This window comes from Pyrus communis, chromosome 2 (assembly GCF_963583255.1).
Source record: "Pyrus communis chromosome 2, drPyrComm1.1, whole genome shotgun sequence".
Taxonomy (NCBI): domain Eukaryota; kingdom Viridiplantae; phylum Streptophyta; class Magnoliopsida; order Rosales; family Rosaceae; genus Pyrus; species Pyrus communis.
The window spans coordinates 21,826,655-21,854,468 of record NC_084804.1 but is presented as its reverse complement, the minus strand read 5'-3'; the positions used below and the strand labels follow the sequence as shown (position 1 = coordinate 21,854,468).

Here is a 27,814-nt window from a genome sequence, read left to right as displayed (position 1 = left end):
TAATCGGTGCAACATTGTAACCATTCGAGTAACCCATATGTTTTCTAACACCAGCGATTTGACAATCTTTCATCTTCGTTTCAGATAGAAAGATCATAGAGGTCGGTATTTTCTAATTAGCCCATAAAGGGCCCGAATTACCTTGTCCGACCCAAGACCACAGTAATTCCAAAATATGGTAATCATGGTTATCGTGCGGCTGTTGAAAGCTAACCGTCACCACCTTTCGAAGAACCACCTGCCTCGGTCCTAGTCGATGCCTGCATTTCTTTTTCTAACTCCGCCGCCAAATACTCCCACAAATCATGATATTTAAAAGGAATTTCCTGCGACTCTTCATCTGCATAAATCGCTCTTTCTATCATCGAACATCTTTCCTTAACACTCATTTTCCTGAATTTCTCGGCCACTCTCTGCTTCCTCTCCTCTACATCTTTAGACATAGTAAAAGGTCGACACTTCTTTTGTAGGGATTAATGCCAAGCAATATCCATCACCCCTAACCCCGCCTTTTTTTAAAAGAATATCTTGTCTCCTGGTAAGCCTACAGAGCCTTCATAGCTGGAATATTTTTTCCTGGAATTTCCTCAATCTTCACATTCGAGTGTTCGGCCAACCAGCTAGAAGTATCCAAATCTTGAAGATTGGTGGAGCTCGATGATCTAATAGCCACCATTACCTGTTGACTTATCGGAAAAGTACCAGTACTTGAAGTGTCATAAGCCGGATATAGGAACTGAACTGCCATTTGTCTACCAAACCTTCGCCATCTTTTATGACTTGCTCTCGGACCACTTGTCTCAATAGTAGGAGGTTACATGCTCACATTGGCAGGATGCCAGTTCTCGTTGTCAGACTTCCTCTCTACAGATTCCTACGTAGAAGCTTGAACACCTTTTCGTTGAGCCTCTGCCCTTCTCTTATCCCCCTGACTGACAGGTAAAAGTCTTTGAGTTTCCACCATGTCTCTAACCGGTGGCACTCGAGTCCAGTCTCTATACCCAGCCACACCCCATGCATTGGCTCAAAAGCACACTCAGTGTTTGAGTGACCAATTTGACCACAACATTAATAGAAATCCTAAAGTTTTTCATAACGCAACTATATCCATGTTTGCTCATTAGCATCTCTCGATAGCCAACAACCAGAGGGGTAAGGATTTAGAGTATTGACTACCACTTTAGCTTTGAGAAAATCAGGTGCAATAGCTGGGTCCTCTACTTCCATCACTTCCCCTATTTTTGAAGCAATTCTACAGACATTAGCCCTAGAGCTAACATTCAACGGAACCCCATGTAACTGTATCAAAAAAGGAACCATCTCTAGATTTATTTCTTCCAACGCTAGGTTTGGCGGCCACCTTTGTACTGAAAAGTTTTGCTTCATAACTGCCCAAGGTACTAGACTAAGTATAGTTTTTGCCGTATTTTCATTTGAAGGATATATTTGTGAAAACTAGTTCATTTGAGCAACATCTATGCATGCAATTAACAATTGAAAGGCGGAATCATGCTTGTATGCACTCAAAAACAAAACTTTACCCATGAAATTCAAGGCCTAGTAGTTGTGGTGAACCAAGACTCAACTTAAATCTTAAAGAAAAAAGTTGAGAAACTTTTATACCTTTGAAGCACCTATTTGCTTAGCAAAGGATATTCACCCATGTGAGGGTCTTATTTCCTTAGTCTCCTTGCTCCTTGACTCCATAGATCTGGATGGAGGAACTTTGCTTTTTGGCTCCATGGCTTCTTGGATGGATGAAGGAATGGATTCTCCAAGTTCCCAAAATGGGGAACCTCTAAGTCTCCACACCAAGGAGAGCATTGAGGAAGAGATGAGTGACCTAAAGGAAGAAAGATTGCTAGCTATTTTCCTCTAGGGTGGCCGACCTCTTAGAGAAAAAAATGAGAGCTTGTATTCTTTCCAATTTCCTCAAAGAAAACCCTAATGATGAAATGGCTATAAAGATGCATTTATACCTCTTAATCTTATGGATGCCCTTGATGGGTTTATTAGGCTTTCAAGCCCTTTGTGTTTTCAAGTTGTCATACAACTTGAGTATTTGGACTTGACATTCAAATCCCATTGGACCTTGAGGCCTAAAACTAACTCGAGGTCTAATACGAACTTATTCATTTGATTAATTAACATATTAATTAATCTTAGCCATAAATAATTAAACCATTTAATTATCCTTACTTATCTTCGTTGTTTCTTCAATTTCTACCTTACACGGTGTACAATCCATTAGGTTCCTTTTAGCGAGGCAGTGGGCGATTAGAACTCTTGAAATTGATTGTGAATTGAAACGTACTTTCAATTCTCCCTTTAGTGATTATACACCTTTAGGGCTTCCACAAACCATGAGTGACACCTAACAGTATATCATGGCTACCCAAGCTAATCAAAAGAGGTGGAGAACCTATTCAATTTAGGATTACAATGCAATACGATTTTTCTCTAATACAATACTCTTGACCACATTGTTTGGTTTGATAATTTATTCATGTCTACTATCCAATGTGATTCTTTTACTTATACGATTACCTTGAATGTGATTTGGAACGACTTCCTAAATCTTACTCATATTTTGGCCAGAGATTCTTAATCATATCATAAAGTATTCTAACTCAAATGGTTTGAAGGTTAGAGATCCCTTGTTGTGCACTCACTTGCCTCTATGACTAAGTGGCTTAACCCTAACTATGTCGTGGACACCCTTTGACGGAGTGACTTTGACATAGTCAAAGATCAAAGACCTATCCACAAAACAACTATGATGCCTTAGGTTAAAGGGCTACTTTGCATTATCCCAACCATGAGTTCTCATGTGACATGCATATAAGAACTCTTTGTTAATCACATTCAATGGGCTCATTCTCTATTGAACACCTACATGCTTGTCTTGGTGTCAGTCACACCAATGATTCGAGACCAGTCACTCTTTCTAAGAGAAGACATAGCACGTACTGATCTTAACGGATTGTCAATGCCCAATTAGCAATCCTATGATCAGGAACGTTTAGGATATGTATACGAAAGAGAATGGTCTCATGAATCTAACTTCTTTAGATCACATTCTCCCAATTACATATTCCTACTTATCGTTTAAGCATACAACATTTATATGAGAGGGCTTTAAACAATAATCTTTTCCCTTTATATTAAACTAGATTAGTTTAACATGTGAAATATCTGTAAAGCATCATCATATGATTAGCTTTAGGGCACATTTCCAACAATCTTCCATTTGCACTAGAGCCAATCAGCTTGGTCATCGGTGATGATACCTTTTCTGAATTCATTTCAAAAATAGTTGAGTAGTAGGCCTTAACAATGGATATCTATATGTTATCCACATAAGCAACCTTGAGAATAACGACATCACCATTATACATGATTCTCAATCATGTGGTTCAGTCTCTTATTTGAGTTCGGATGTTGATGAGACCTTGATTCCTTGGCTTGACCTATCACCCCATTAGTGTCGTAGTGTCGGTACACTAGAGACACTTTCTGGTTGGAACCGAATGGAGAGTTCATAAATGAACTTTCCCATCCAAACAACATTGTTGCAAGCTTCTATATGGCGATATATTTTGCATGATGGAACACACTAAAGTCATTACTTTTAATGTTTCCACCCAAATAACTCTTTAGTCATAATAAAGAGATATCTAATTATCTCTTCATTCAAAATGAAAAGACATTCAATGATGGATACGATATTAGATTCATAATCTAATACATTTACGCTTCCATTGTGTTACTCTAATTCTTCCTCATTCTTGAGGAATCTATCTTTTAGTATTTCTTAAATACTTAAGAACTTAATCGACAGTTGCCATGGTTCTGATCTTGGGCTTGCACTGATATTGTCTTGTACCGATCTTGGCACAACTCATATCAATGTTTTTCATACAATATGAAATACGTAAATCACCTTTCTACGTATGCATAAATGATTATATTTACGCTATATGCTTCTTTGGGAGTCAAAAAAGGTACATTCCCTTTTTAAAGAGCAACTCGCACTCTGACTGGAATTGTCATTTCATTTGAAGTTTATCATTCGAGAAACTTCCTACATCTATCATTTATCAATAGGGATTGAGATAATCCAATTATGTCTTGAAATCTATCATTATAGATTTCCATCCTATGTATATAGACTATGTCTTCCATATAAGATCAGTCACCACCCAATCTTCACCAAGAAGGCCAGATTAAAGCACTGGATATCTTTGAACCCCAGCCCCCCCATGGCTTTTTCTTCAATAAGCAATCTTAGGAGGCCCATTGAACCCCCTTACGGTGCTCATTTCCCCTCTACCAATAGCTTTGAATAGATTTCTCAATGTCCTTGCAAACCCTGATCGGTAACTTAAAACAACCCATGACATGATTTGGCATAACCATTGCCATTGCTTTTATAAGGACTTCCTTCCTTGCTTGGTTGAAAAACTACTCAGCCCATCCCGCCATCTTTGTCTCGATCCGCTTCCGGACCTCTTTGAAGACAACTTTTTTTGAATGACCAAAATTAGCTTGAAGCCCAAGGTACTTTCCAAACCCCACCTTACTTTGAATGTTCAAAGTACGCTCAATAATCTTCTTATCCCGCTTCTTAACCTTTGACCCATAGTAAATAGAACTCTTTGCCATATTAATCTCCTGACCCAACCCCTCCGCATAAATGTTCAAAATGTCCTTCACCCCTTGCATATCATCAAAGGTCGCATCACAGAATAACATTGAGTCATCAGCAAAGAATAAGTGTGAAATAGGCATCTTATGTGGTACCACCCTTACCTTGTGGAAAGCTCTTCTCTTCATACCATTCTGGATTAGGGTAAAGAACCCTTCAGTGTAAAGAAGGAACATGTATGGGGAATAAGGGTCACCTTGCCTTAGCCCTCTTTGTGGCAAAATATACCCCGTTGGGTTCCCATTCACCAAAATGCTGTAGAAAGCAGATGAAATACACTTCTTAATCCAACTGCAAAACACTAGAGCAAACTCCATCTTAGCCATCATGACTAAGAGGAAATCTCATTCTACACAATCGTACACCTTTGCCATATCCAACTTTAAAGTCGTACCCACCCTATCCTTATTTGTTTAATGCATAAGAGAGTGAAAAATCTCATGTACTACAAGAATATTATCTTGTATATACTTCCCAGCCACAAAGGCTGACTAATTCTCGCTAATCACCTTAGGCATCACCCTCTTCATCCTATTCGTGAGAACTTTAGCAATGACCTTATAGCTTACATTACATAAAGCAATAGGCCGGTACTGCAGCAAGTTCTTCGAACATGACACCTTCGGAATGATAACCAAATTTATACGGTTTAGTTTCCTTAAGAGCTTGCCTGAATGCCAAAAGGTTTTGACTGTGTTGATCACATCCACTCTCACCGCTTCCCAATGGTCCTGATTAAAGCTTCCGGAGAAACCATCTAGCCCCAGAGCTCGCATGGGTGGGATTTGGAAAACAGCCTCCTGAATATTGCCATCAAGTACCGGAGCTGTCAATAACAGATTGTCTACACACAACTCATAATTTCATCAATTCGGTACACCTTATTGGACTGAAAAAGGTCAGACAAATAGTCCACCGCGAAAGAACAGATCTCTTCTTCACCCTTATGCCACACCCCCTGCGGATCCTCCAAGCCATTTATCTTATTTGATTTCCTTCATTTCATCGTTTGTGCATGAAAAAATTTGGTATTCTTGTCACCTTTGTTAAGCCATTGGACCTTCAAATTTAACTCGCCAGAAAGACTCTTCCTCCTTATGCGCTTTCCTTTGCTCTTTTTCCTTTAGGTGCACCCCTACCGAGGCAAATTCCTTTGATTGGTAAGCTTCCCTTAACTCACCTTTTAGCTTGTCAATGGTTTTTTTAGAGTTTCTGGCTTGCTCTCTATATCACCCCTTGAGACTCCTCCTGACGGACTTCTGCTTTTCGCAGAATCGAAAGCATAAGAGCCCCTAGCCTCTTCCTTCCAATCCTTAGCTACCTGGTTGCGGCACTCTGCCAACTTGCTCCATCTTACATCGTACATAAACCTTCTTCCCCTCCATTCCTCTGACTTCCTTATGGTGAGTAGTAGCATTGAATGGTCTGACCCTTCCAAAGCTACATTTAAGATTTTTGTGTCCGGGTATAGGTCATGCCATCCCGAACTTGCTAAGCCACGATCAAGTCTTTATTAAATAGGCATGAAGTCTCTATTATTCCTTCGGATAGCCTTCATAACCTAAGTCCAACAGTTCATTATGAACCATAAACTCCCTGAAATCCCTCATGTTAGCCACTAATCTATGATTTCCCCCTTCTTTTTCACCGTTGCACAGTATATCATTAAAGTCTCCTATTAGGAGACAGAGATCATTTTCCTTCTCGATTTGATTGCTAAGCACCTTCCATTGGTCTCACCTTTTTTTTTCTCATTAGTACTAGTGTATATGGCAAATAATTGCCAGTGACACTTTTTGCCCTAATCTAATTACAAAATCAGTATATTTCACGAAGAGAACCTGTGAAACATCCTTCCAGAATAAACACAAACCACCTCCAATTCCTCTAGGTTCCACTGCATGGATAAACGTCATTCCTAGTTTTTTCTTTAGATACCCATAGCGATTGCTCTTGTTTTTTGTTTTAAGCAGGATCACTATGTTAGAGGTGTATAGCTTATTTTGCTCCAGCAAGTTGTCAACTGTCAGGTCACCCCTGATACCCTGACATTTCCATACTATGAGCTTCATAGGGACTTAGGATACCCCTCAAGGCTAGTTTCCTCTGCCTTAGTTGTGGCTTTAGTCGAGCGCTGTCTTACACTCCTGGGCAGCACCCTTATTGCATCCTCAGACTCCTCCATTTGCATAAGTCCTCACTTTTTAGCCTTTCCCTCCCTCAAGATAACATCAATAATTGGCCCCAACTTAAACATGTCTGAGTCTTGGGTGTCCACCGTTGAAACCAGCTCTTGATTCTCATGTGAGTTCCCCTCCACTCCAGTCGCCTGTCTTGAGTAATCCCCAATATCGTTTTTAGAGTTACTGATTGGATCCTCCTCCATCGGCATGAGATTCAAATCAATCCTACCTCCAGAATCCCTTTTTGTTTTCACCCCCTCACAGCCCTTCCCTCTTGTGGAACCTTCCTCACCCTCAACCAAACTAATCAAGACCATATATTCTACCCTCGGTGCCACAGTTCCCCCCGGTCCAATCAGACCTCATCGAAAGCTCTCTCCCTTGCTTCCCCTCACTTCTTCATCCCTCTCCTTTTTGGCCCTGATCTTCTCCTTTGTCGTCAATCTGGTACTTTCTGTGCCAAAATAAAGCTTCATTTTTAGAGGCTAGCTGGTTGTATCATGCGTTTCACCATCACCCGCACCCTCACTCCTCCCGGTGCCATTGCCTCCTACCCCACTCTGGTAACTGCCTTAGAAGTCACTCCCCAAGTTACCGCTTGTACTTAAGATCATCCGTGCACTTCCGACTTTAAAGCTATCTGTCTCCCCACTCTGTTGTTGCCTTCTGGAGCTCCTTCTCCCTCTGCTATCTCCCGACCCCGCTCCTTTGCGACTCCCCAAATGAAGCGAATTACCACGCAAGTCTGTCATGGCATCAAGGTCCTTGAAAGTGTAGAGGTCGTCCCCCTTCTTCTCACCTTCTATATCTTCATCAGGGAATTGCACATATGTTCCTTGCATCAATTGCTCATTGACATTGAAGTGAACTTTAACTTTTAGGAATCTGCCAATACACTTTTTACTCACACTTCTATCCACTTTCAGAAATGTACCCACCAGTCCGCTTATGGCTCGTGCGACCCCCTCGGTCATACTCAGAGGGGGAATATTGTGCAATTGCATCCAAAATGACCCAAGAGTAAGGGGTTCCCATCGATTCTTACCAGCGTGTGTTCTGTTCTCCACCATGACTAAGTCATCCTTGAAAGTCTAGGGATGGTCAGCCTCAATCACACGAATCAGGTCTTGTTCAGTCACAAAGCAGGCAAGGAACTGCCGACCTCCCAAATCTCAAATCAAGACCCCACTCTTCCCTCTCCACAAAGACGTGAATATGTCGATAAACACATCCCTATGCACCTCCTTGGTCGTGAACACCTCAACAATAGGACAAAAATGAAACCCAATCAGGGCCTCCTCAACTTCCTTTCTTCTCATGACAATTACTTTCCTTTCCTTCTCCAATAACTTGAGATTTGATCCTAGCTTCACCCCAGCTCCTCCATGTCACCTGCCAGATCAGGCTCGCCCATAGTTCCCGACCTCTTGCTGGTCTTTGATAGGTCTACCTTGCACGACCGCCCGCCATAGATCTTCAAGATCCAGAACGAAAATTGCCCGCCAAAAGCACTTGTGAAGCCAAACCCTAGGCAACTTTCTCCTCCTTTCAAGGCACAATATTTTTAATAGCAGTACTAAATATTCAAATGCTAAAAAATAGTTAATAGTATTTGTTGAATGTTCTCAAAAAGCTTATGCTTACTATGCATTTGGTCTCTAGTTAGTGCTAATTTTGACTTTCATATTAGGAGATATTCTTCAGTCGGTACACCGCCCCGGGGGGGGGGGGTAAGGGTGTTTTATGTGTGCGGTCAAATGGCCACGTGGTTAGGTTGTCGGGGCCCAATACTAGGGGTGGGGTGTTTTGTGTTGTGTGTGCGCGGTCAGATGACCACATGGTCATGTTGTTTGTGCCCAAGAATTTCCACATATTTAGAGCTGGTCGGACCCAAAAATAAAAAGATATTAGAGCTATATTGGAAGCATGTAGAAATTGGGTTGGGGGGGGGGGGGTTAGTGAAGGTGGAGGGCATATTGGTAGGAATCTTTCAGACAATAATAATTTAGGGTAATTCCAATTTCAAACTAGGGTGGGGGCGCCCCATTGTAGGACAATTATGTTTATCCGTTTAACTTTTTTATTTATTTATCCATGTATGTCCTTTAATTGAAATATCAAATTTGGGGCCAAAAGGGACCACCAGCAAAAGCACATTTGCTTCACAATTTGTAAGCAAAATAGTAGGGGTGGGTGCGGATCGGGTTGACACTAACAATATAACTGAACTAACTAATATTTGATGGTTCGCTTGAGTTTAGTTTTGACCCATACCACCATTGAAACTGAACCAAATGAAACTAATGTTAATCAGTTTGATTCGGTAGGTTTGAGCTTATTCAACAATAAATAAATAAAACGTTCAACATTTCAAGAGTTTTAATCTTCTAAACATCCACACATCTCATACATTTCAACTTGATTGAAAGATTAGTTTTTTCCGAATATAAAAGGTTCATCAAGTCAAATAGAACTAAGTTTCAATTAAATAAAATCTCCTATTAGCAAACGATTTATTAATTATAACCTCACATAAGTATAAGATACATTTAAATCTCCTAATTGTTAATGATCACTATAACTTATACATACGGTAAGACCTCCAAATAAGCTATAATAAGTTGATACATGTAAAATGAATAAGTTAATAGCTAAAAAATACATAGTCGTTTCGGTTTAATTTTGATCAGCTTTAAAAGTATCAAAATCGAACCAACTCAAAATGTGAATCGGTCCGGTTTGATTTTTAAATTATTTGAGCTTTTTCTTGCTGAAAAAATGAAACCAACTAATATGATTCGGATCAGTCGGTTTGGTCGGTCTAATGCCACCCGTGCAAAATAGGGAAATCAATGTGTAGTTTGCTAGGCCTCTCAAGCTCTCACCCTCACAAATCATTGTGTAGTTTGCTAGGCCTCTCAAGCTCTCACCCTCACAAATCATTCAACCTCTTTGCCCTTGTGGTGGGCACCTGCCTTTCTTTCTTTTTTTTTCGTCCAATCAACGGCACCTTTGCTATTTCTCGGCCAACCGACTTCCTGACAATTGGCTCTTTCGTGGCCACTGCTAAAGACCCCCCCACGTGAAGCAATATGCAAGTTCCCATCAGGCGAACAATGCCAATCTCATGAGATAGGTGGAACAATTTTTCCGGAGAAATAAAAAACCTTGCCTATCACTCCCGTCACACGGAAGTATTTTTCGAAATGTTCTTACGAAACGGTTGTTTTCAAGAAAACCAACAAATTGTTACGTCCACAGTCAATTTAAAGAAAATGTATTGCGTGTGTGTATTTTCGTATGGTATACGTTAGAATTGAATGTGCAACAAATGTCATTGCAGTACGATGGAAGATGAAATGAGATGAGAGAATGAGAGTAAAGTATGGGAGAGAAAATACATGGTATAAAATGTGAGGTTTAACGTCTGTACTAGTGCTTATTATGGTCGATGGGCCTCCACCTCCAGTCCAATACATCAAATGAGATAGCAAACTTTTGTAAACCCATTTGGATAAAGCAAATTTATTGCGGAAGAAAGACGTCTTTGAAAATATTTTCCATACAACCATGTTTAATTACAAGAAATTTAAATTGATAGTTTTGATTCTTGAGTTTCATGTGTTTACTAAAGTAATGGGTAAGTGAATCTTTTTACTCTTTAACTTTCCCTTCCGTTTACTTTTGTGACACGTAAGGAAATTAGCTGTCTGTAATCAAATACGTAAAAATCAAGAATCAAATCAACTGGGGGGCGCTAATTGATTTGATTCCCTTTTGTTACTTCTCCTACTTTTAAACTCCTGATTCTTTCAATTTTTCGTTTCTGCTAAGTGAACGTGCCCTTAATTAGAAATTAAAGCAATAAATTGCAAAGTTAGAAGAGTTGATTAAAGTAAAACGAAAGCACATTTGAAAAAGCAATGTATATTTTAAAGCTGTTCATAATAGGGTAGTTATGAGCATTTTCGGTATAACCCAATTGGAGATGCTCCTGGAATAGACTAGACGTTATCCAGTATCTTCTTGGCAAGATGCGGCGTTTGATGGCAAATATTGCTCTACGTGGTGACACATTTAGGCCCATGCGTTGTTTAAAGCTTTGTGGATTTGACCAGAGAGATGTGGACTTCATAGTTGTTTGTGCGGCATTTGCTTTGTTCGTTGCCCTTGTTGTATTATTTGGCCTAATATTTTTTCTATCTTATATACATCTTTTATTGTATTGTGGAAATTTTATCTATTAACATGAAGCATGACCATTCAATTGCTTGGTCTAGGCGTTTTGAGTTATAGTATGGTCCCTTCGTTTTTGTTGTCTTGTCATGTGAATGGAAGTCACCTTCATGTTGCAAATGACAATAAAAGGTTGGCTTCTCTTCCATCATGTTGGAATCTGATTCTCAATCTGTCATAAACAGTGAGATATCATAAACAAAGCTTAGCTATTGGTCTCCACCTTATTGATCGAAGAGGCCAAGTGTGTAGTAATTTAATTAGTGTTCATTCTATTAGAAGTACCAGCTTGAAGAGCTTTTGGAACTCAAAAACAGTTTCTTTAAAAGCGCTTTCAGTCATTTTAAAAACATTTCTAAACTATATTCTAGAAAAATATGTTCTTTCTTGCAGTTTTAATGTTGTATATTTGTACTGAGAAGGCACATCTAGCTTGAAGCATTTCCTTCTTGATATAATAGTGTCAATGACTATTTGGTTTAATGATATTCAATATCTATTTGTTGGATGTTTTGAATTTAAATTTCATCGTCAAGTGAATAAAGTAATTTTTTTTTTTTTAAACTATAGCTTGAACATGTTTTGTAATAGGCAACAACAAATCCGCTCATAGGGTAATATAAAAGGCTTACCCCTTAATCATTGAAGTTTCTTATAGAGATGATCAAAATCACCCTTAAAAATTACATGGAAGATATAAATGATAGACTCCTTCTAAAGACATAGAGAGACAGAGACCCCCATCTGAAAAACAAGAGGACTAGTGAAAATTAATTGGGTTTTAGGAAGGTTATTAACATGAGTAATTAAGTTGGTTGGGGAAGGCGATCAATTAGTGGCCCCCAAGTTTTGTTTGAGATTGGTTGGATTCTTTCCAAAATCTGGCTGGTAGTCCATGCTGAGGAATTGGAAATGGACCATACTGAATCCCACTTTGTGATCCCACCACCTCCCACCTGCAATCACAAATCATTATATCAACAACAAGAGCTTTCTAATTTGGGATCAACACACAATCTTTACACATTTCAGTGAAAATGTTTTAACATGATTGTTTTACCAACACGGTTTTAGATACAGCGGATGCAATGCAATAGCTGAACTTGAACATTAATATCATAATAATTTAGTTTGGTTTTCACACACATCTTGTTTTGTTACACGTTACACGTATTATGATTGTATTTCTGTCCCTAGAGGATCATCACTCTAATGAAAGTTTGTTCGAGAAAAAATAAAAAAGATTAGATGCAGAAACAATAGTAAGTTGCATCAAATTTTATACATATTATTCTTTTTAAGAACCTAAGGATATAATGTAGACAATTCTAATGAAAAAAAAACAAAAATGATATTTGCATATTTGCATTGTGTACCTGAATTTGGTCACAAGGTGGTGGACCAAACTGAGCATCTCCAACTTGGCAAGATCATTTCCTGGACAAGCATGCACTCCTTTCCCAAATGGCATGAAAGTGCTAGGCCTTGGACCAACCTATTTTGCCCACAACCACAAAAATAAAATATAAGGAAAAAAAATCAAGTTTGATCTTTTCCATAGAATTTGTTTTTGTTTGAGGAGAGAGAGAAGGTAAAAAAAAAAAAAAAAAGCAAAAAAATTGACAGAATCCAGCTGATATCAGTGTCTCTACATACCTCAAACCTAGATGGATCAAAATTTTGAGGATCTGAGAAGAATTCTGGACTATGATGTATGTTCCTAAACAATGGCATCACCTTCCAACCCTTTGGTATAAGATATCCTGCAATATTTTTTTGATCAACTTTTGAAACGAAATTTATGGAAATAAAACCTCTTTAATTACTTGTATTTTTCTACTTAAATGGCATAAAAATGAACTTAAATTCCTCACCCTTGAATTCTACATCAACCACAGCTTCCCTAAATGTGAAAGATATTATACTTGCCATCCTCAAGCTCTCCAATATAACCTGAAATTTCATATATATCCAGCTCAGTAAAATTTTTCCCATTTAAAAAAAAAAAAATAGTGATTTTCAGGCTCATTTTCTTACTCTGCACTCTCCTATTAATTCTGTACATTAATGCTTCTTTGATTTATTCAACGGCCGGAGAGGGCAGAGGAGAAAATGAGTACAAAAATCACTTCGCTTTTGAATATTTGGATGGCTAGTGTGAGTTGGGTTTACCCTATATGTGAGTGGCATGTTCTTAATCAGTGCCCAACTCAAGGTCTTCTTACATACTTCATTAGCTTCATATATGGCCTTCTGCTCAGCCTGCAATAATATATCACAGCTCAACATAAACCAATCTTTCACTTGTACAATTTGTGTAAAATTTGCAAACTCTATAGCACGAAAGTTTTACCTCCACAGCTTCAAGAATTTTCGGGTTATCGTGGAGGTACTTGAGAACCCATGTTAGAGCACTAGCTGTAGTGTCTTGGGCTGCAAACAGAACTCCAATGATGTTATCAGAAATTTGATCCTCAGTTAAAGTTTGCCCATTTTCATCTTGGAAATTCAGCAGATGACCCAATAAATCATTCTGCATGGTTTTCTTTTCCTTCCTCTCACAAATTATCTGACTCAAAATCTCACCAAGCCTCTTCCTTGCCTTTCCAAATAAAAAGGGTTCTGTCAGTTTAAAAAGTCATATGTAATATGTTAAATTTAAATATAGAATTAGACCAGTGTTGCTTACCAAGAGAGCTTTCTGATATGCAGTTCCAGGTATTTTTGTTGGGAAGGAATTGTAACCCTTATCAACTATGCAGTAATTCTCCTTGAGCTTATCTCTGTAAGTCTCATCCAACTGACCAAAGATAGCCAGAAAGCCAACATCAAAGGAGAACTGTAAAGGGACAAAATGAAATCCATATAATTAGAATAATATTTACTTGATCCAAACAAAACTGAAGGAAGTAACTCATAAAATAAATAAATAAACAATAAAAAAGTAAAAAACACATCAATGACATGTGCTTATGTGTGTAAACTACATAAGACAAACACATAAAAGCATATTAGAACAAACCCACCTACCAAAAAGACTAAGCAAAATGGGGTTAATTAGAGCGAAAGACTAGTTTAAAAAGTAGTTAGCTTCTAATTAATTACTCAGCATGTTGGAAAAAAAAAAATTTGGATTGTGATTATCACATGTCCGCTTTTTCCTTCTGCACTCATTTTCTTTGATTCTTCTTTGATTCTTCTTTGATTTATTCATTCCAAAGACTTTGGAGAAAAAAAATAAAAAAAATAAAAAAGGAAGTTGAAGAGAAAAGAGGAATGTTTTTGGAGTCAAATTAAATATGTACTACTAACCTTTTTCATCTCATGATACGTGTTGATGACTTTGCGTCCTTCAGCCCATGAGTCCAAGGCAGAAATGACCAATGCTTCAATGTCAGGAACTAGTTTCTGAATAGTGTTGGGATTGGGGGACAGAGAGTTCTGAATGAGTTTCCTAAGGCTACTATGGTAATCTCCTTGGTGAAAGAAGAGAGCAGAAGGACCAATCAACTTCTCCTTGCTCTTCGGGTATGTGGGTTTGAACAAGTGGGCATGAGTCACCAGCACAAACTTTGTGGCCTCAGGGCTTGCCAGCATGACACAAGGGCATCCAAGTATGTGGGTTTTGAATACATCTCCATACCTGATGAACACAAGACAGAAGGGAAAGATACAGCAAATTAAGATCAAATTCATGTAGAAGAAACATTAACATATATATATATATATATAGCAATTAGGGTTTGGTAATATTGATTGGATTAGATTAGAACCTTTTCTGCTTTGTAGCAAAGAATACGTTTGGGTCCATAGAGTACATTTGGAGAGTCTCTCCTATGTAAGGCCACCCCATTGAGCCTGGGGGGAGTTTAGCTTTGTGCATACAATTTCTCTTTTGTTTCTTTATCAAGTGGTATGAGAAAAGAGTTGAAAGGAAGAGGAATATGCATATTAAAACAGAAGCAATCTCCATACAAATGTAGCACCTCTCTCTCTCTCTCTCTCTCTCTCTCTCTCTCTCTCTCTCTCTGAATACTAGTAGGGTTTCTGATGAATAATTAGATGAGTGTGTATACGAAGAAAAAGATGGATGATGGATGATGGCTGAGGAGATCAAGTATGAAGTCAATGAGAAGAGAAGAGGTGGGTTGGGGTATATATAGAGTGAAAAGGAAGAGGTGGCCTGACGCTGCAGAAGACAAAATCTGATTTGGGTTTAAAAATTAAGAGTGAAATTAATGGTGGGTACTAGAAGTTACTCTTGCCATGAGATTCAATGTTCTGACTTGTGAATAACAGCTGCTCCTATACTATGTTGCTTTAGGATAAGAACATGGGAGTAGGATTCTCTCCTTTTTTTTTTTCTCTTCCCTTCCCTCCCTTCCTATTTGAACGGTCACGGTTAAGCCATATCAACATGTCAGCCTCAGAATATATAAGAATTAATGCTTCATCTTATAAATTTTTTTTTTTTTTCAATGAAATAGGAATTTTTTTTATACGAGGTAGCTTTCAAATTGGATTGCCATAGTCATCTAATGTTAAGCTTCTGACAGCTAGAAAATGTTTCCTTTCCTTTTTTTGTTTGAGTGAAAGAAATGGTGTTTAAATTGGACAGTTATAGGTTTGTCACTAATTTTTGGTTGAGGATATAAGTTGTATGCTAAAGATCTAATAGTCCTTACTGTTAGGTGATTTATATAATAATCCATGGATGTCACTTCAAATGATTTTATGTATTCGCATGCTAAGAAATGTAATCTTCTGAGAGGTTTAAGATGAAATTTTCACATAAGTGAGAATTCCTTTTCCATTTATTATGCATGGCGGCTAACCAGGGTTGTCTTGGTCAAGAAAGGAGGTCTCACGATAAAACCAATTGGCTATATAGGGAATAGTCAAATCTCTTATAAGCCCTTGCAAAGTTATTCCTTTCATCGATGTAGGACTCATTTATATTCACATTCTCACATGCCTCCTCACATGTGGTGAATTGTCAAGCTAAACACGTGGACAATAGGGTGACGCGTAGCATGTGTGGCCGTTGGACTTTACACATGGGCCAACCTGCTCTGATACCATGAAGAAAGTTGAGGTTCCATCAAAAACCAATTAGCAATGTGGGGAGTAGCACAATTACTTATAAGTACATGCAAGTTCCGTCCTTTATCCCATGTGAGATTCATACTCACGCACCCTCACGTGTGACGAATTTTCAAGCCTAACACGTAGACAACACAAATTGGGTGGCCATTTCACACATGTAGAGATGGCAAGGGACAAATTGGGTTTTGATGTGCAATCCCCATAACCGAGCTCGTTTAGTTTCTCTGAACCCGAAACCATAGAATCTTCAAATGGGGATTCCCCGTAACCGAACCTGTCGGGTAACGAATTCCCCATTGGGTAACGGTTTTCCACATTATGATATATCTTTCTTATGAAAAATTAAGCAAATGTTCCTTGTATTATATCCATCGCCTCTAAGTTCCTCAACGATTTCCTCACTGTCTTCCTCACCCTCACCTTCTAAATCTTGAGTATTGACCACATCTAGAGGTGGCATATTTTGGGGCTGAGCAGTATGATTTGGTATTTCTTGGATCTGAACTCTTGGGTTCAGATGATATTCTTGAATAGAATCAATTGGAGCAGATTGTTAAAAACTAAATTCTCCAATCCAACAATATATTCAACCATCTGTCCTAGCTTTTGAGTTCTCCCAGATTTCATCATTGATTGAAAACATTGAAATTTTTGGAATAAAGTTGTTGGAGACCTTTGAAGTTTGCACACTCAATACCTCTAAAGTTTCCTAGAATCTCTTAATTGATAAAGTTGTTGGAGAAAAAAAAATATAAAAAATAAATACATATAATAAATACATGTTTTAATTATGTTAGTAATTATAATAAAAACCCTTAAGTAGATATTCACCTAGAATGAGCTGAATCTCAGGCAGCGGTGATGGATGAAGCTAATAAGTGACTATGACTGCACCATCTAGTACCATCCCAGTTGTGCTAACATAGTAACAGAGGCTCCCAGCAGAAAACCCTATGAAGAGTGACTCTTCAAGCTACTCATTTCCCAATTCTGGCATAACTCAGGAGTACATGTGTGGCGTTAGATACCAACCGTTAGGGAGCTTTACTAGCCAATTTCCATGTTCGACCAGTCGTAATGGATTAACTTTGAACTGCTCAATTCAACGATCCATAGTGCTTAGAAGTGATGCAAGCAGTGAAGGACAAATGGACTATTCATGTAAGGTGACTAGATGCATGTGCCGAATAGTGAAGAATTGAAAAAAGAGATCCTTAATTAGGCACTGACCTTTCTACTACTGGTCTAGGATGAAAAATGAGATCACTGAGTACGTGAGCAAATGCCTCAATTGTTAGCAAGTCCAAGTAGAGAGGAAGAAACCATTTGGGTTACTATAGTCACTTCCCGTACCTTAATGGAAATGAACAAATGTCACCATGGACCTTCTGTCAAGCTACCTCATACAAAGAGAGGATATGATGATATTTGGGTCATCATCAACTGACTCACCAAATTTGCACACTTTTTGCCAGTCCGTAAAAACTACACCCTAGATCGCTTGCAAAGCTTTTCAACTGTAAGGTTGTGATATACCATGGTGTTTTGGTCAACATCAACTCTGATATGGACCCCAAGTTTAACTCTTAAATTCTTGAAAGCTTTACATAGAGCTTTGGGTTTGCATCTACTTTATAGTATTGTTTACCATCCTCAGACCTAGGAAAATCTGAGAGAACCATCCAGAAGCTTAAGGACATGCTTAAGTCCTCAGTTCTCCAATTTGGTGAAATGGCACAAACACCTACCTTTGATGGAGTTTGCATACGTTAACAACTTCTATCGAGTATTGTATGGCACCATTCGAGGCATTGTATGGTAAACCTTGTCGAACACCATTGTGTTGGTTGGAAGGAAAAATTGTAATTTGCGCCTCGAAAATTGGCAACCATTTAGGACAGTTGCAAGGGTGTCAGCTTTGGTTCAGATTTTAGAGAGCATCGCTGCTTTAGTCTAGTTGCAAGTGCAACTTGAGCAAGTGGCCCATTTGTTTATCAGTCTTTCAAATGCAGTGTTGGCCTATAAATTGGTGTTTTGACTTCACCCTTAACATTTGTGGGATGTTGTTCTAAGTTTGATTCTAGCTCTGCATGTGAGTTTTGGTCACCGCTTTAGTCAAGCTCCTATGACCACTAACCGTTTCATTTTTTTTTTAACAAGTTGCAAACTTTCTCAACCAATAAATCAGCCAAATCTCATCGACTTGGTAATGTTTCAGACGATCTTTCAAATCCCCATAACACCCAGGAATTAGATTCGAGCTTGAATGCTTAAACATGCCTCGACTCTAACGAGTACAAATTTGGGTGAAGCATTCGAGCCTTTTTTCAGTTTTGGCCTCAACATAAGTATATATCGAATCCCCTTTTTCCCAACTTTCATTTGGATATAAATTATGTGACATTTGGATGTGATTTCACTGAGATACGATTTTTTGAAAAAAATTCTAGGAAAAACTGCAGAATTCAGCGAAACTCCGGTTGGTGAACGATGACGAGTGGTTGGGCCGACAACAGACTCGCAGGAGAAAAAGATCAAAAATTTCTTTAAGTCTAACACAATATTATGACGACATCAAGTAACGTCGTTAACTCTTTAGTTAGATTTAACAGAACGACGCATGACAGCTCTTGTTGGCTCCAAGCCCACGTGTAATGGCTTTAGCCAGCTCTTACTGGCGCATGGCAGTGCGTAACGGCTCTGGGCAGTGCATGGTGGCATATGAATCACTTTTCGAGCAACTTCAATCATTTTTTAGCAAATGAAGGGAAATTAGTTTTTATTTATTTATTTTTATTTTTATTTTTACAGTAATGTTATTAGTATAGTGATTAGTGTAGTTATTTCCCATATAGGAGAAAACTATCCAGAGGCATTTTGTAGGCAAGCTAGGCAAGGCGGCTACAACCCTACTACTTACTAGTGAGTGGGTATTTTCTTTCAAGTATTATATTATATAGTTTCTAGGCTTATGCTTGTGCCTATTAGTGTGATATGTTATTGTTCACTTAGAAAATAATAATTCTCTTCACTTTATTATTATATTATTATTTTGCGAGTATAAGTTGTGGCATGTACATACTTGTGCTTTATCTGCTCATTATCAAATGTATGCTCGGTGTCACCTTTAGTTGGATTGTCTAAGCCAAAAACTAGTTTCATGTGTATGTTCACATGCATTGTATACATTTACTTTGGATCCCGAGTAGGTTCCATTAGACAACTAGAACTCATATGTGAGCACTTAGCACCAACTTCACGTGATTGTAGTACTAAAATGTAAATTTATACTCTGCCTATTCATGTAGCTACTTTCTGCATGACTTGTGTGCTTACATAGTTTAATGAGCATTGCTTATACTTTATTATAATTGTTGTACACGTACCCCATATTCTTTGAACTGCTATTATGTCTGGTACTGTACAATATACTTTAGTAGTACTTTATGTTGGAAACTATACTTGATTTACAGCGAGGGGTTGTAACTTTCACAAAACGACTGTTTTACAAAACTTTACTTTTTAGGCCCGCTAACCTTTATTTTTCGCCTCTCTTGGACCTAGAGGCTGAGCATTTGATGACGTGGAACCTTGGCTTCAGTTGACTTGTCCTTTGGTCAAAGTAGGCAATCTTTACTTTCTGTAACAATATTCGTCCTTTCGAGGATATGAATGCTTTCTATTTTTATTGCACTATGCTATGACCCTGTTATTCTGTAATAAGAGTTCCAACCCGCTCACTTGCGCACTCTTGTTTTATTTAATTTAAGTATTAATTTATTCACATTTTCCACATCAATTACACTTTAAGACTTTGTCATCCCTCCACTGTCAGCCATCACATTTCAATCCGGGTGTACATGTGGACATTCTGGGTTAGGGTGTATCAAATAATATCCTCTCTATAATATCTCTTATGTTTGCTATACTTTTGATGCATAACATACTTGAAGGACTTTATTACGATATGCTCATTTGCTTATTGCCTACTAAGTCCACTATTCTAAAAATCCTTGCCTAGCACTGCCTAGGCCCCACCAAGGCACTAGGCGGCTAGTCACTGCTCCAATTAGTCCCTAAACGTTTAAAAATTAAGAAAGTGGGTTTAGACCTGCTTAGGTGTCCGCCTAGCCCGTCTAGACGCCTACCTAACCTGCCTAAACCTGCTTAGGTACCCGTCTAGGTCGCAACTTTGACTTAGACAGAAAATCAATAACTTTCATTTTGCATTTTAATTTTTCAATAAAATGTAAGAGACTTGTTGAATACTTAGATGAACACTGATTATATGATTGCTCCCCATGTTTTCAATATGTTCCAATACTTTATAATTTATATGCCATTTTATTTTGCAATTTATGCATCCCAATATGATTATGTGTATTTTTAAGTATGAATAAGCATTCATTTATACAATTTATATTAAATTTACTTAAATTTGCCTAGGCTCCTGCCGAAGCGCCGCCTAGGCGCTAGGCCTTAACCCACCGTTCCATTAGCGCCTAGAGTCTTTTAGAACCTTGACTAAGTCAAATCAAGAATATTCTTTGCACTTATGCACAGCTCTGCAGTTTGAGACATAGTTCGGGTTCACAAATACCTCAATTGTTCTACAAGTTCTTTATGGCGAGATGCAAGGGATTCTATAGTGGCGGAGATTCAATTTGTGATGATAGTCAAAGTTTAGGGTATGGCTTAAATTAGGGATTTGGATATTGTGGGCTGTATGAGTTTGATTTTTGATCTTGTTTAAATATTATAATATGGGTAGTTTTCTATGTTGGATTTATTTCTTAGTGTCTTTGATGCCTTTAGATGTCGTGTATGGTTAAGATTTTTCTAATGATATAATCCTATTCCTAATTCATGCTAGCCCTAGAAACTTCAGGAGTCCAATTAGAAAAGAATTCAACTAAAAATAATATACCAAAAACGTTCCTAAAACTTAGAACCTTAATATATAAACCACTGTAAAATATATATTAGGCCAAAAAAAAAAAAACTCATATATCACAATAAAACAATAATTTTGATCCATGACACCATTCTCTTTGAAATTGTGCATCCTTGGCCCAAATCAGACTCCAGAGTCCCTATATGCAAAACTTTATCCTTGTTAGGGATTTGCGCCTCAACTTAATTTTCGACCCACTTCGCCATTTGATCTACTTTGAGGTAAAATATAATTTTTTTAATGATGCGTACTATCGTCACGTGATGTGAAAAATACATACATGTGTTTTTTTAGCCTTTTAGTGATAATAATTAGATCACCTTATTCATAGGGAGTCTACAGACCAACCCAACCGAAATTCATCAGGTTGGGTTAGGTTGTAAACTTCAAAATATTATTTCCTAGTAGAAACCCGACCACTCGCTCAATAGGTGGGTTGGAATAAGTTGAAGTATTATTAACCACATTGAAACCCACCCACCAGAATACCAAGAATTCTTAAACGCACATGTATATTACATACACATATATAAAATTTAATAGTTACTAAGCACACTTGTTTATTTATACTTTAGTTAAATGATGAAATTTAAATATTAAGTAGCAAATTGTTATTCTACAACACCAAATTCACAAGATTTAAGTTTAATATTACATGCATTTTACATTATTTGTAAGTCGTACTCACTTTACGAATAAGAAAGAAAGTAAAAATCCAACCTGTTGAATCTGCCCAACTCAACCCACCTTAGAATGGTTTACGTGAGTTGGTTTATCCATTTTCTTGGGTGAATATGTGTTTCAATAATATCAACCTGAGTTAATTGGGTTGGCCAACGGGTCGAAGTCCAACCCAACCAACCCACCCAATGCCCATCCCTTGTATTCGTGCTCTTCTTTCCACCCAATTGTGATGAATGTATTCCATTAATCATAATTTTTTTATTTTCTTAATCATATCAGTTTTGCAAAAAGTTCTATTAATTTGGAAACATATGGATGTTGAACCGTTCATTATTTGACACATAAAAATAACTTAACGATCTGAACTTTAATTTTTTTTTTCACAGAGACTGTATTTGAATGATTATTACAAAAGTAATGATAGATAGACTAAATTTGCATACTAAATGATGTGTCACCAATAAGAAATAAGCATGTTGATAAACACTTAAGTAAACCCATAATCAACTTTCATGTAATTTAGTATTGTAAATTTAGTCTACACATTTTGCCTCCCTAGTAATCCATAATCAACTTTCATGTCATTTAGTTTACAATATTTAGTCTACACATTTTGCCTCCCTAACATTATCCTTTTGTAATAAATAAACTTTAGATTATACCATCTATATAGCAAAAATATGTTAATGACAACTAGGTGAACAATGAGATGCGCTCGAAGGGTGACTCACAATATGGAAAAGAATACAAGTAAAAGAGTAAATTGTAGCAATGGTCTCTTAGCTTTAATCAAATTGGAGCAATGATCCCTCAACTAAAAATCTATTATCATTGATCCTTCAACTCATCAAAATGTTTAGCATGGTCATTTTCGTCAACTCCGTTAGATTTCTGTTAAAATGAGTTATGTTAGAAGGACTATTGCTACAATTCAGTTATAGTTGAGGGACCATTGCTCCAATTGAATTAAAATTGAGGACCATTTCTCCAGTTGGATTAAAGCTGAGGACCAACGATACAATTTTTCTTATTTGATTTTTCATATTTGCCTCTTGATTTAGCTTCACGTGATTTATTTTGACCGAAGTTCTAACAGAGTTGACAAAAGTGACCATAGCTACATGTTTTGATGAGTTAAGGGACCATTGATAATAAATTTTTAGTTAAGAAATCATTACTATAATTGAATTAAAATTGAAAGACTATAATCACGATTTTCTCTAAGTAAAAAGAATGGAAAACCACCGAAGCGAATAGCTTTTGCCGGCAGTAGGATTGGGTTCCATATTGGGTTGGGACCCAGTAGTTCGACGGTACATTGCAACTCATATATTGAGCCGTTAGGATCTCCCTCAGAAGGTTAGCCTGTCAGTGGACCCCGTTCGGCGGTGATGTGTACGCCCAACACAGATTGCCGACGTGGAAGCTTCCCGATGGCAGGAAGGTCCATACGCGTGACAACGTGAAACCCATATCGAAAGGCTGATCAACTGCAAGTTGCAGCCAATCAGCATCGAAGCTTAGCAGACACGACACGTGGGTGAATCTGTATGGTTAAGATCGAGAGTGTTCGGGACTAGAAGAGAAATAACTTTTTCCATGTGGATGTGGGACACTGGAAACCTACAACATAGGCAACAAACAGTTAAGGCATGAGACAGTTCGTACTCCTCATAGGAGCTGAATACACGTTCTATTATACTTGTGTGTATGTATACTGTATATGTCGTAACAAATGAATGGACAATAGAAGAAGAAACTTAAAGCGGATTCTGGTTTTTGTTCCATTGACACAAAATATTGCCAACTCTTCAAACACTTTTTGTCCAACTCATGGTGGTATACTACATTATGAGTTTGTCAAAAAGAAAATTGACCAGTACGTTGTTGTTGATGCATGCCCATGCTAAATTCCAATTTCATTACTAACGTTAACCCGAAGTTTTAGTCACAATGCTAATGTCAATGCCGATATCAATCCAATATAAGTCTTAATAGAACTACACATTTATTCCCACGTGCTTAAGGTTTGGAACTACGAGAGATTAGGGTTAACTATACCTATATATTAATTAAGGAGTGTGTATTGCTAGAATCAAATTTGCGCACACCGTGTATGGAGAAGATGTACAAACTCGACTACTAATAAAGCAAAAAACAACTATAAGCTTACTTTTATGACCAGTGCAGTGCCGACCAAAGGCTTTCTGATGATCAAGTTAGTAAGTAGTTTAAGACTTGAGCAGTGGGCAAGAGAATAAAGTATGCGATAATTGTATTACCAGAGATGAACCAAAAAGATGTATTATCACAGTTGAGACAGAGACCTTTTAGGATATAGAATCCATATTAAATCGAAAGAACCTCATAGGATATCTAGGAGTAGATATCACATCTCTTAGGAGTGTGATTACTTATTGTGCACACCAAATTTGTAGATTGTAGGAATTTCTAAGAATATAGAAAACATGGCTGATTTCATATCAGATCAAGTTTTCGTATCTTACGGGACATGAATTGTCAATCTCAACGAAGCAGACATACTTCACCCACTTATTTGGAACAGGATAACGGTAGCACCGATGAACCATCTCTGATGGATTAGTCTAAAGCTCTTGAGTCCATGACCAGCCTTCCGAGGTATTCGTATTCCAATTCGTCTTACTCCATCTCTGAAAAACACGGTCCCATATGTAGTTAGATAGATTTCATAGATAAAGAAGTCCTTATGTAAAAAGGCTATCTATTTTGATATGAATGCTAAAGCATCTCAATGATAAGGATAGGTTTGAAAATGATTACATAATGGGAATTAACCTTATCAAATAAATCTTGACATGGTTGAACTAACGCGAACCTTTTTGAAAGCTCTAGTAAATCTCTTAGTTGCTGGAACAAACGCGAACCTTTTTTAAAGCAAAACAACCATATCTCTTTTCTTTTTATCTTTTCTTATCTATCTTTCTCATCCTCTTTCTTTTTTTATATTTCTTTTTCTCATCCTACCACGAACAAAAATACCACTTCTTCATCTATTTTCTCCATCCTTTTTTTTTCAAATTTTTTCTTAATCTTCTTTCATAGGAACGGAAACAATTCTTCTTCTTAAAAAGATTGTAGATATTTTCACCCTCAGGTTCATGGCATGTTGGTGCACGAACACAGGGAAGCACTCACAACAAACTTTAACCAAGAATAGAACTGTGACCAGTGCACCAATTAGGTCACGATCTGACTGGTGCATCAATAGCCATTAACGCATCTGAAATACTCTTAACTTGTTGAATATATTTAGAGATAGCAAGATCACCTTCTGAACTGAATGAAGATGAGTACGAAGCTGGTGAATGTGTGCAGGAGAGACACCTCCAAAATGTTGTTCAAGATTTAGCCATAGCTTTCAAGATAACACAGATTAACCATAAAAGGAATGATATATTCATAAAAGGTTGAATTAAGCCAGATGAGAATGTAAAATTGATCTTTCTCATACCAAACCTCAAACGCTAGATTTGGAGTACTAGCACTATTACCAGATGAATCAAGAAGAAATTGCAATAGACAAACTTTAGTATTGTGGGATCATGATTTTCTAGGACCAGAGTAAGGCTAATCGGAATGCAGCTACCTCAGAAGTTCGGTCATGTACTCGATAGCTCCGAGCAGAGTTGGACTAATGGAGCAGTGGTACCACCATCACCTTGTTCTGGGAGAGTAGGCGAAGTTCAAACAACTTCACTAGAATGACTATGCTTATTCTGCAAGACACGAGATCTATTCTAAGTATAGAATCAGGCAGATCTCGATAGGTCTTGGAGTTGCCACAATCTAGAAATTGGTGTGTGTCACAAGTAATCACAATTTCTAAGAGGGTGAAATATTTATTTCTAGATATCCTTTAGGATTCTCCAACTTAAAATAAGGTTTTTATCCTTAAAATGTCTCCATCTCGACTGGTATAAATACAACCCTCTAGGTTTCGTCTCTGATAACAGAATCTCTGCATTCTAATTCTCTGGCCACTGCATGAGTCTTATACTTGCTTACTAACTTGACGGTCAAATAGCCTTTCGCTGTCACACACACACTCCCTCCTGTTCTGAGGCTTGTTCATGGTTGTTTTCTGTTTTACAGGTTACTCAGACTTGTGCATATTCACCACATGTGACAATCCGTAAATTGGGTTCCAACAATTGGTGCTTTCATTAAGAGAGAACTTGTATTCCTCTCAACCAAATAACTCTACCTCGATAGAAACTTTTACAAGGCAATAACACTTCGAATGTGCCATCGCCCCGTTTGATGAAAACACTTTCTTTATTGATCAAGTGTAGGATAACGTGTTGAAGATACGCGTGCTTGTAAAAGACCTTCAAAAAAATTCAAAGGCCACAGAACGGGCGAGACTAGCCAAACTCAAGGCACAAGTGAAAGACACCGTCTCATGCTTTTAAGAGCCAACCGTCTGGGCGACGCCTACCCATACTCCGACAGGAATTGTTGGTCTAAGCCAAGATGTTAAGTCCTAAGGGCCCGCTCCCAAAATGCAACGCTAGAAACCCAAATGAGCCAAGAACCTTCTCCTAACCCAATGCTTGGGAAAAAGGCTATTCTTCGGATCAATCGCATAAGTAGAAACCATGGACGCAGGAGAAGAACGTGGAAGTAGGAGAGGGCAACACACAGGAAACCTCAGATGGTGGCTTCGACAACTAAACCACCCCTATCGATTGAGGTTTGGAAGGTACTTGTTCCACCCACAATGACACCCTTGTTGTTGGGTTGCAAATTTGCTACGGTTAGTTTAGTCTTGATAGATAACGAATCAGGAGTTATTGTCCTCTTTAAGGGAGCAGTTGAAAGAATGGCATTCTCAAAGACATCAACAATAAGAGATCTGCCCTCCACATAGTTAATGGTGCTACAACACAGACTCTGAAGACGATGATACTAAGGGCCAGTTTGGGATTGTTATGCTTATTTTTAAAACTGCTTCTGCCGTGCCTTAAGAATAATCAACTGTAAAATAAAGCAGTTGAACGTTTGGTAAATTATATTTTTAAAACTGTTGTGAGTATGAAAAACAATATAAAAGTGTTTGGTAAATACTAATGTAAAAGCTTTGTAACTCTGTTTAATGACAAAGATAGGCATAATGTGGAAATTTTTTTCTTTTTTTTCTTTTTTTAACAAAGGAAATATTTTTCTATTAACTTCTTTGTTAAAAAGATGACTCTCAAGTATACTAATATTTTTTCCTTCAATTATTTTAACATATGCAGTTGCATTGCCAAAAGTTATTTAACAAAAACAACAAATATAAATAAATAAGATATTCTTCAATGCCTTCAAACAATAATAACATTAAATAAACATACATAAAAAAGATTAAGAACGCATCAAACTTTCAGCAATGTTGTCCCTCGATGTCTCTATTTGTGACATCCCGTCCCGGGATTATTATAACGCATGTGTGAAATTACCTTATTGCCCCTAGTTCATTTTTTTGTCACGTTGTGGGTGTTTTGTGTGGTGTGGCATGTGTTGGACCACACACACATACACTCACACACACAGTCACTCTCCCCTCCCTCTGTCTCTCTCTCCCCCGTGTCTCTCTCTTCCTTCCCGTTATCACCATACGTACGGACAAACACCAAAACCACCCAAACCATCACAGATCGAGGAAACCAAGGACACCATTCAACTCGTGAGGTCGAGGCGAGCTCAGACATACCATTTTCAGGTGAGAAATACTTCGTTTTCACGTCGTTTCAACAATGGCCGATTTGAGTACTGTTCATGCAAAAATTATACATTGAGTTTTTGGGATTTCTGAGCTCGTAGGTGTCTTAGTGAGGTCCTAAGGAGCGTCGGAGTAGCTCGTTGGACAAAATTGGACGTCGGGAAGGCTTGGTTCGAAGTTGGCCGAGTTTTGAGTTT

The 27,814-nt window shown here is 37.9% G+C and overlaps 1 protein-coding gene across 1 annotated transcript; it reads right to left on the bottom strand.

The window, feature by feature from the left end:
- Positions 1-11,742: 11,742 nt before the first annotated feature.
- LOC137725362 (abscisic acid 8'-hydroxylase 4) lies at positions 11,743-15,383 on the bottom strand. Its single transcript, XM_068464021.1, has 9 exons — positions 14,901-15,383; positions 14,440-14,770; positions 13,817-13,966; positions 13,481-13,729; positions 13,300-13,389; positions 13,002-13,080; positions 12,784-12,890; positions 12,504-12,622; positions 11,743-12,083 (listed from the first exon to the last, which is right to left on the bottom strand). Exons 1-9 carry the CDS (start codon positions 15,098-15,100, stop codon positions 11,960-11,962), a joined length of 1,449 nt encoding a protein of 482 aa, XP_068320122.1. The 5' UTR covers positions 15,101-15,383; the 3' UTR covers positions 11,743-11,959.
- Positions 15,384-27,814: the final 12,431 nt, after the last annotated feature.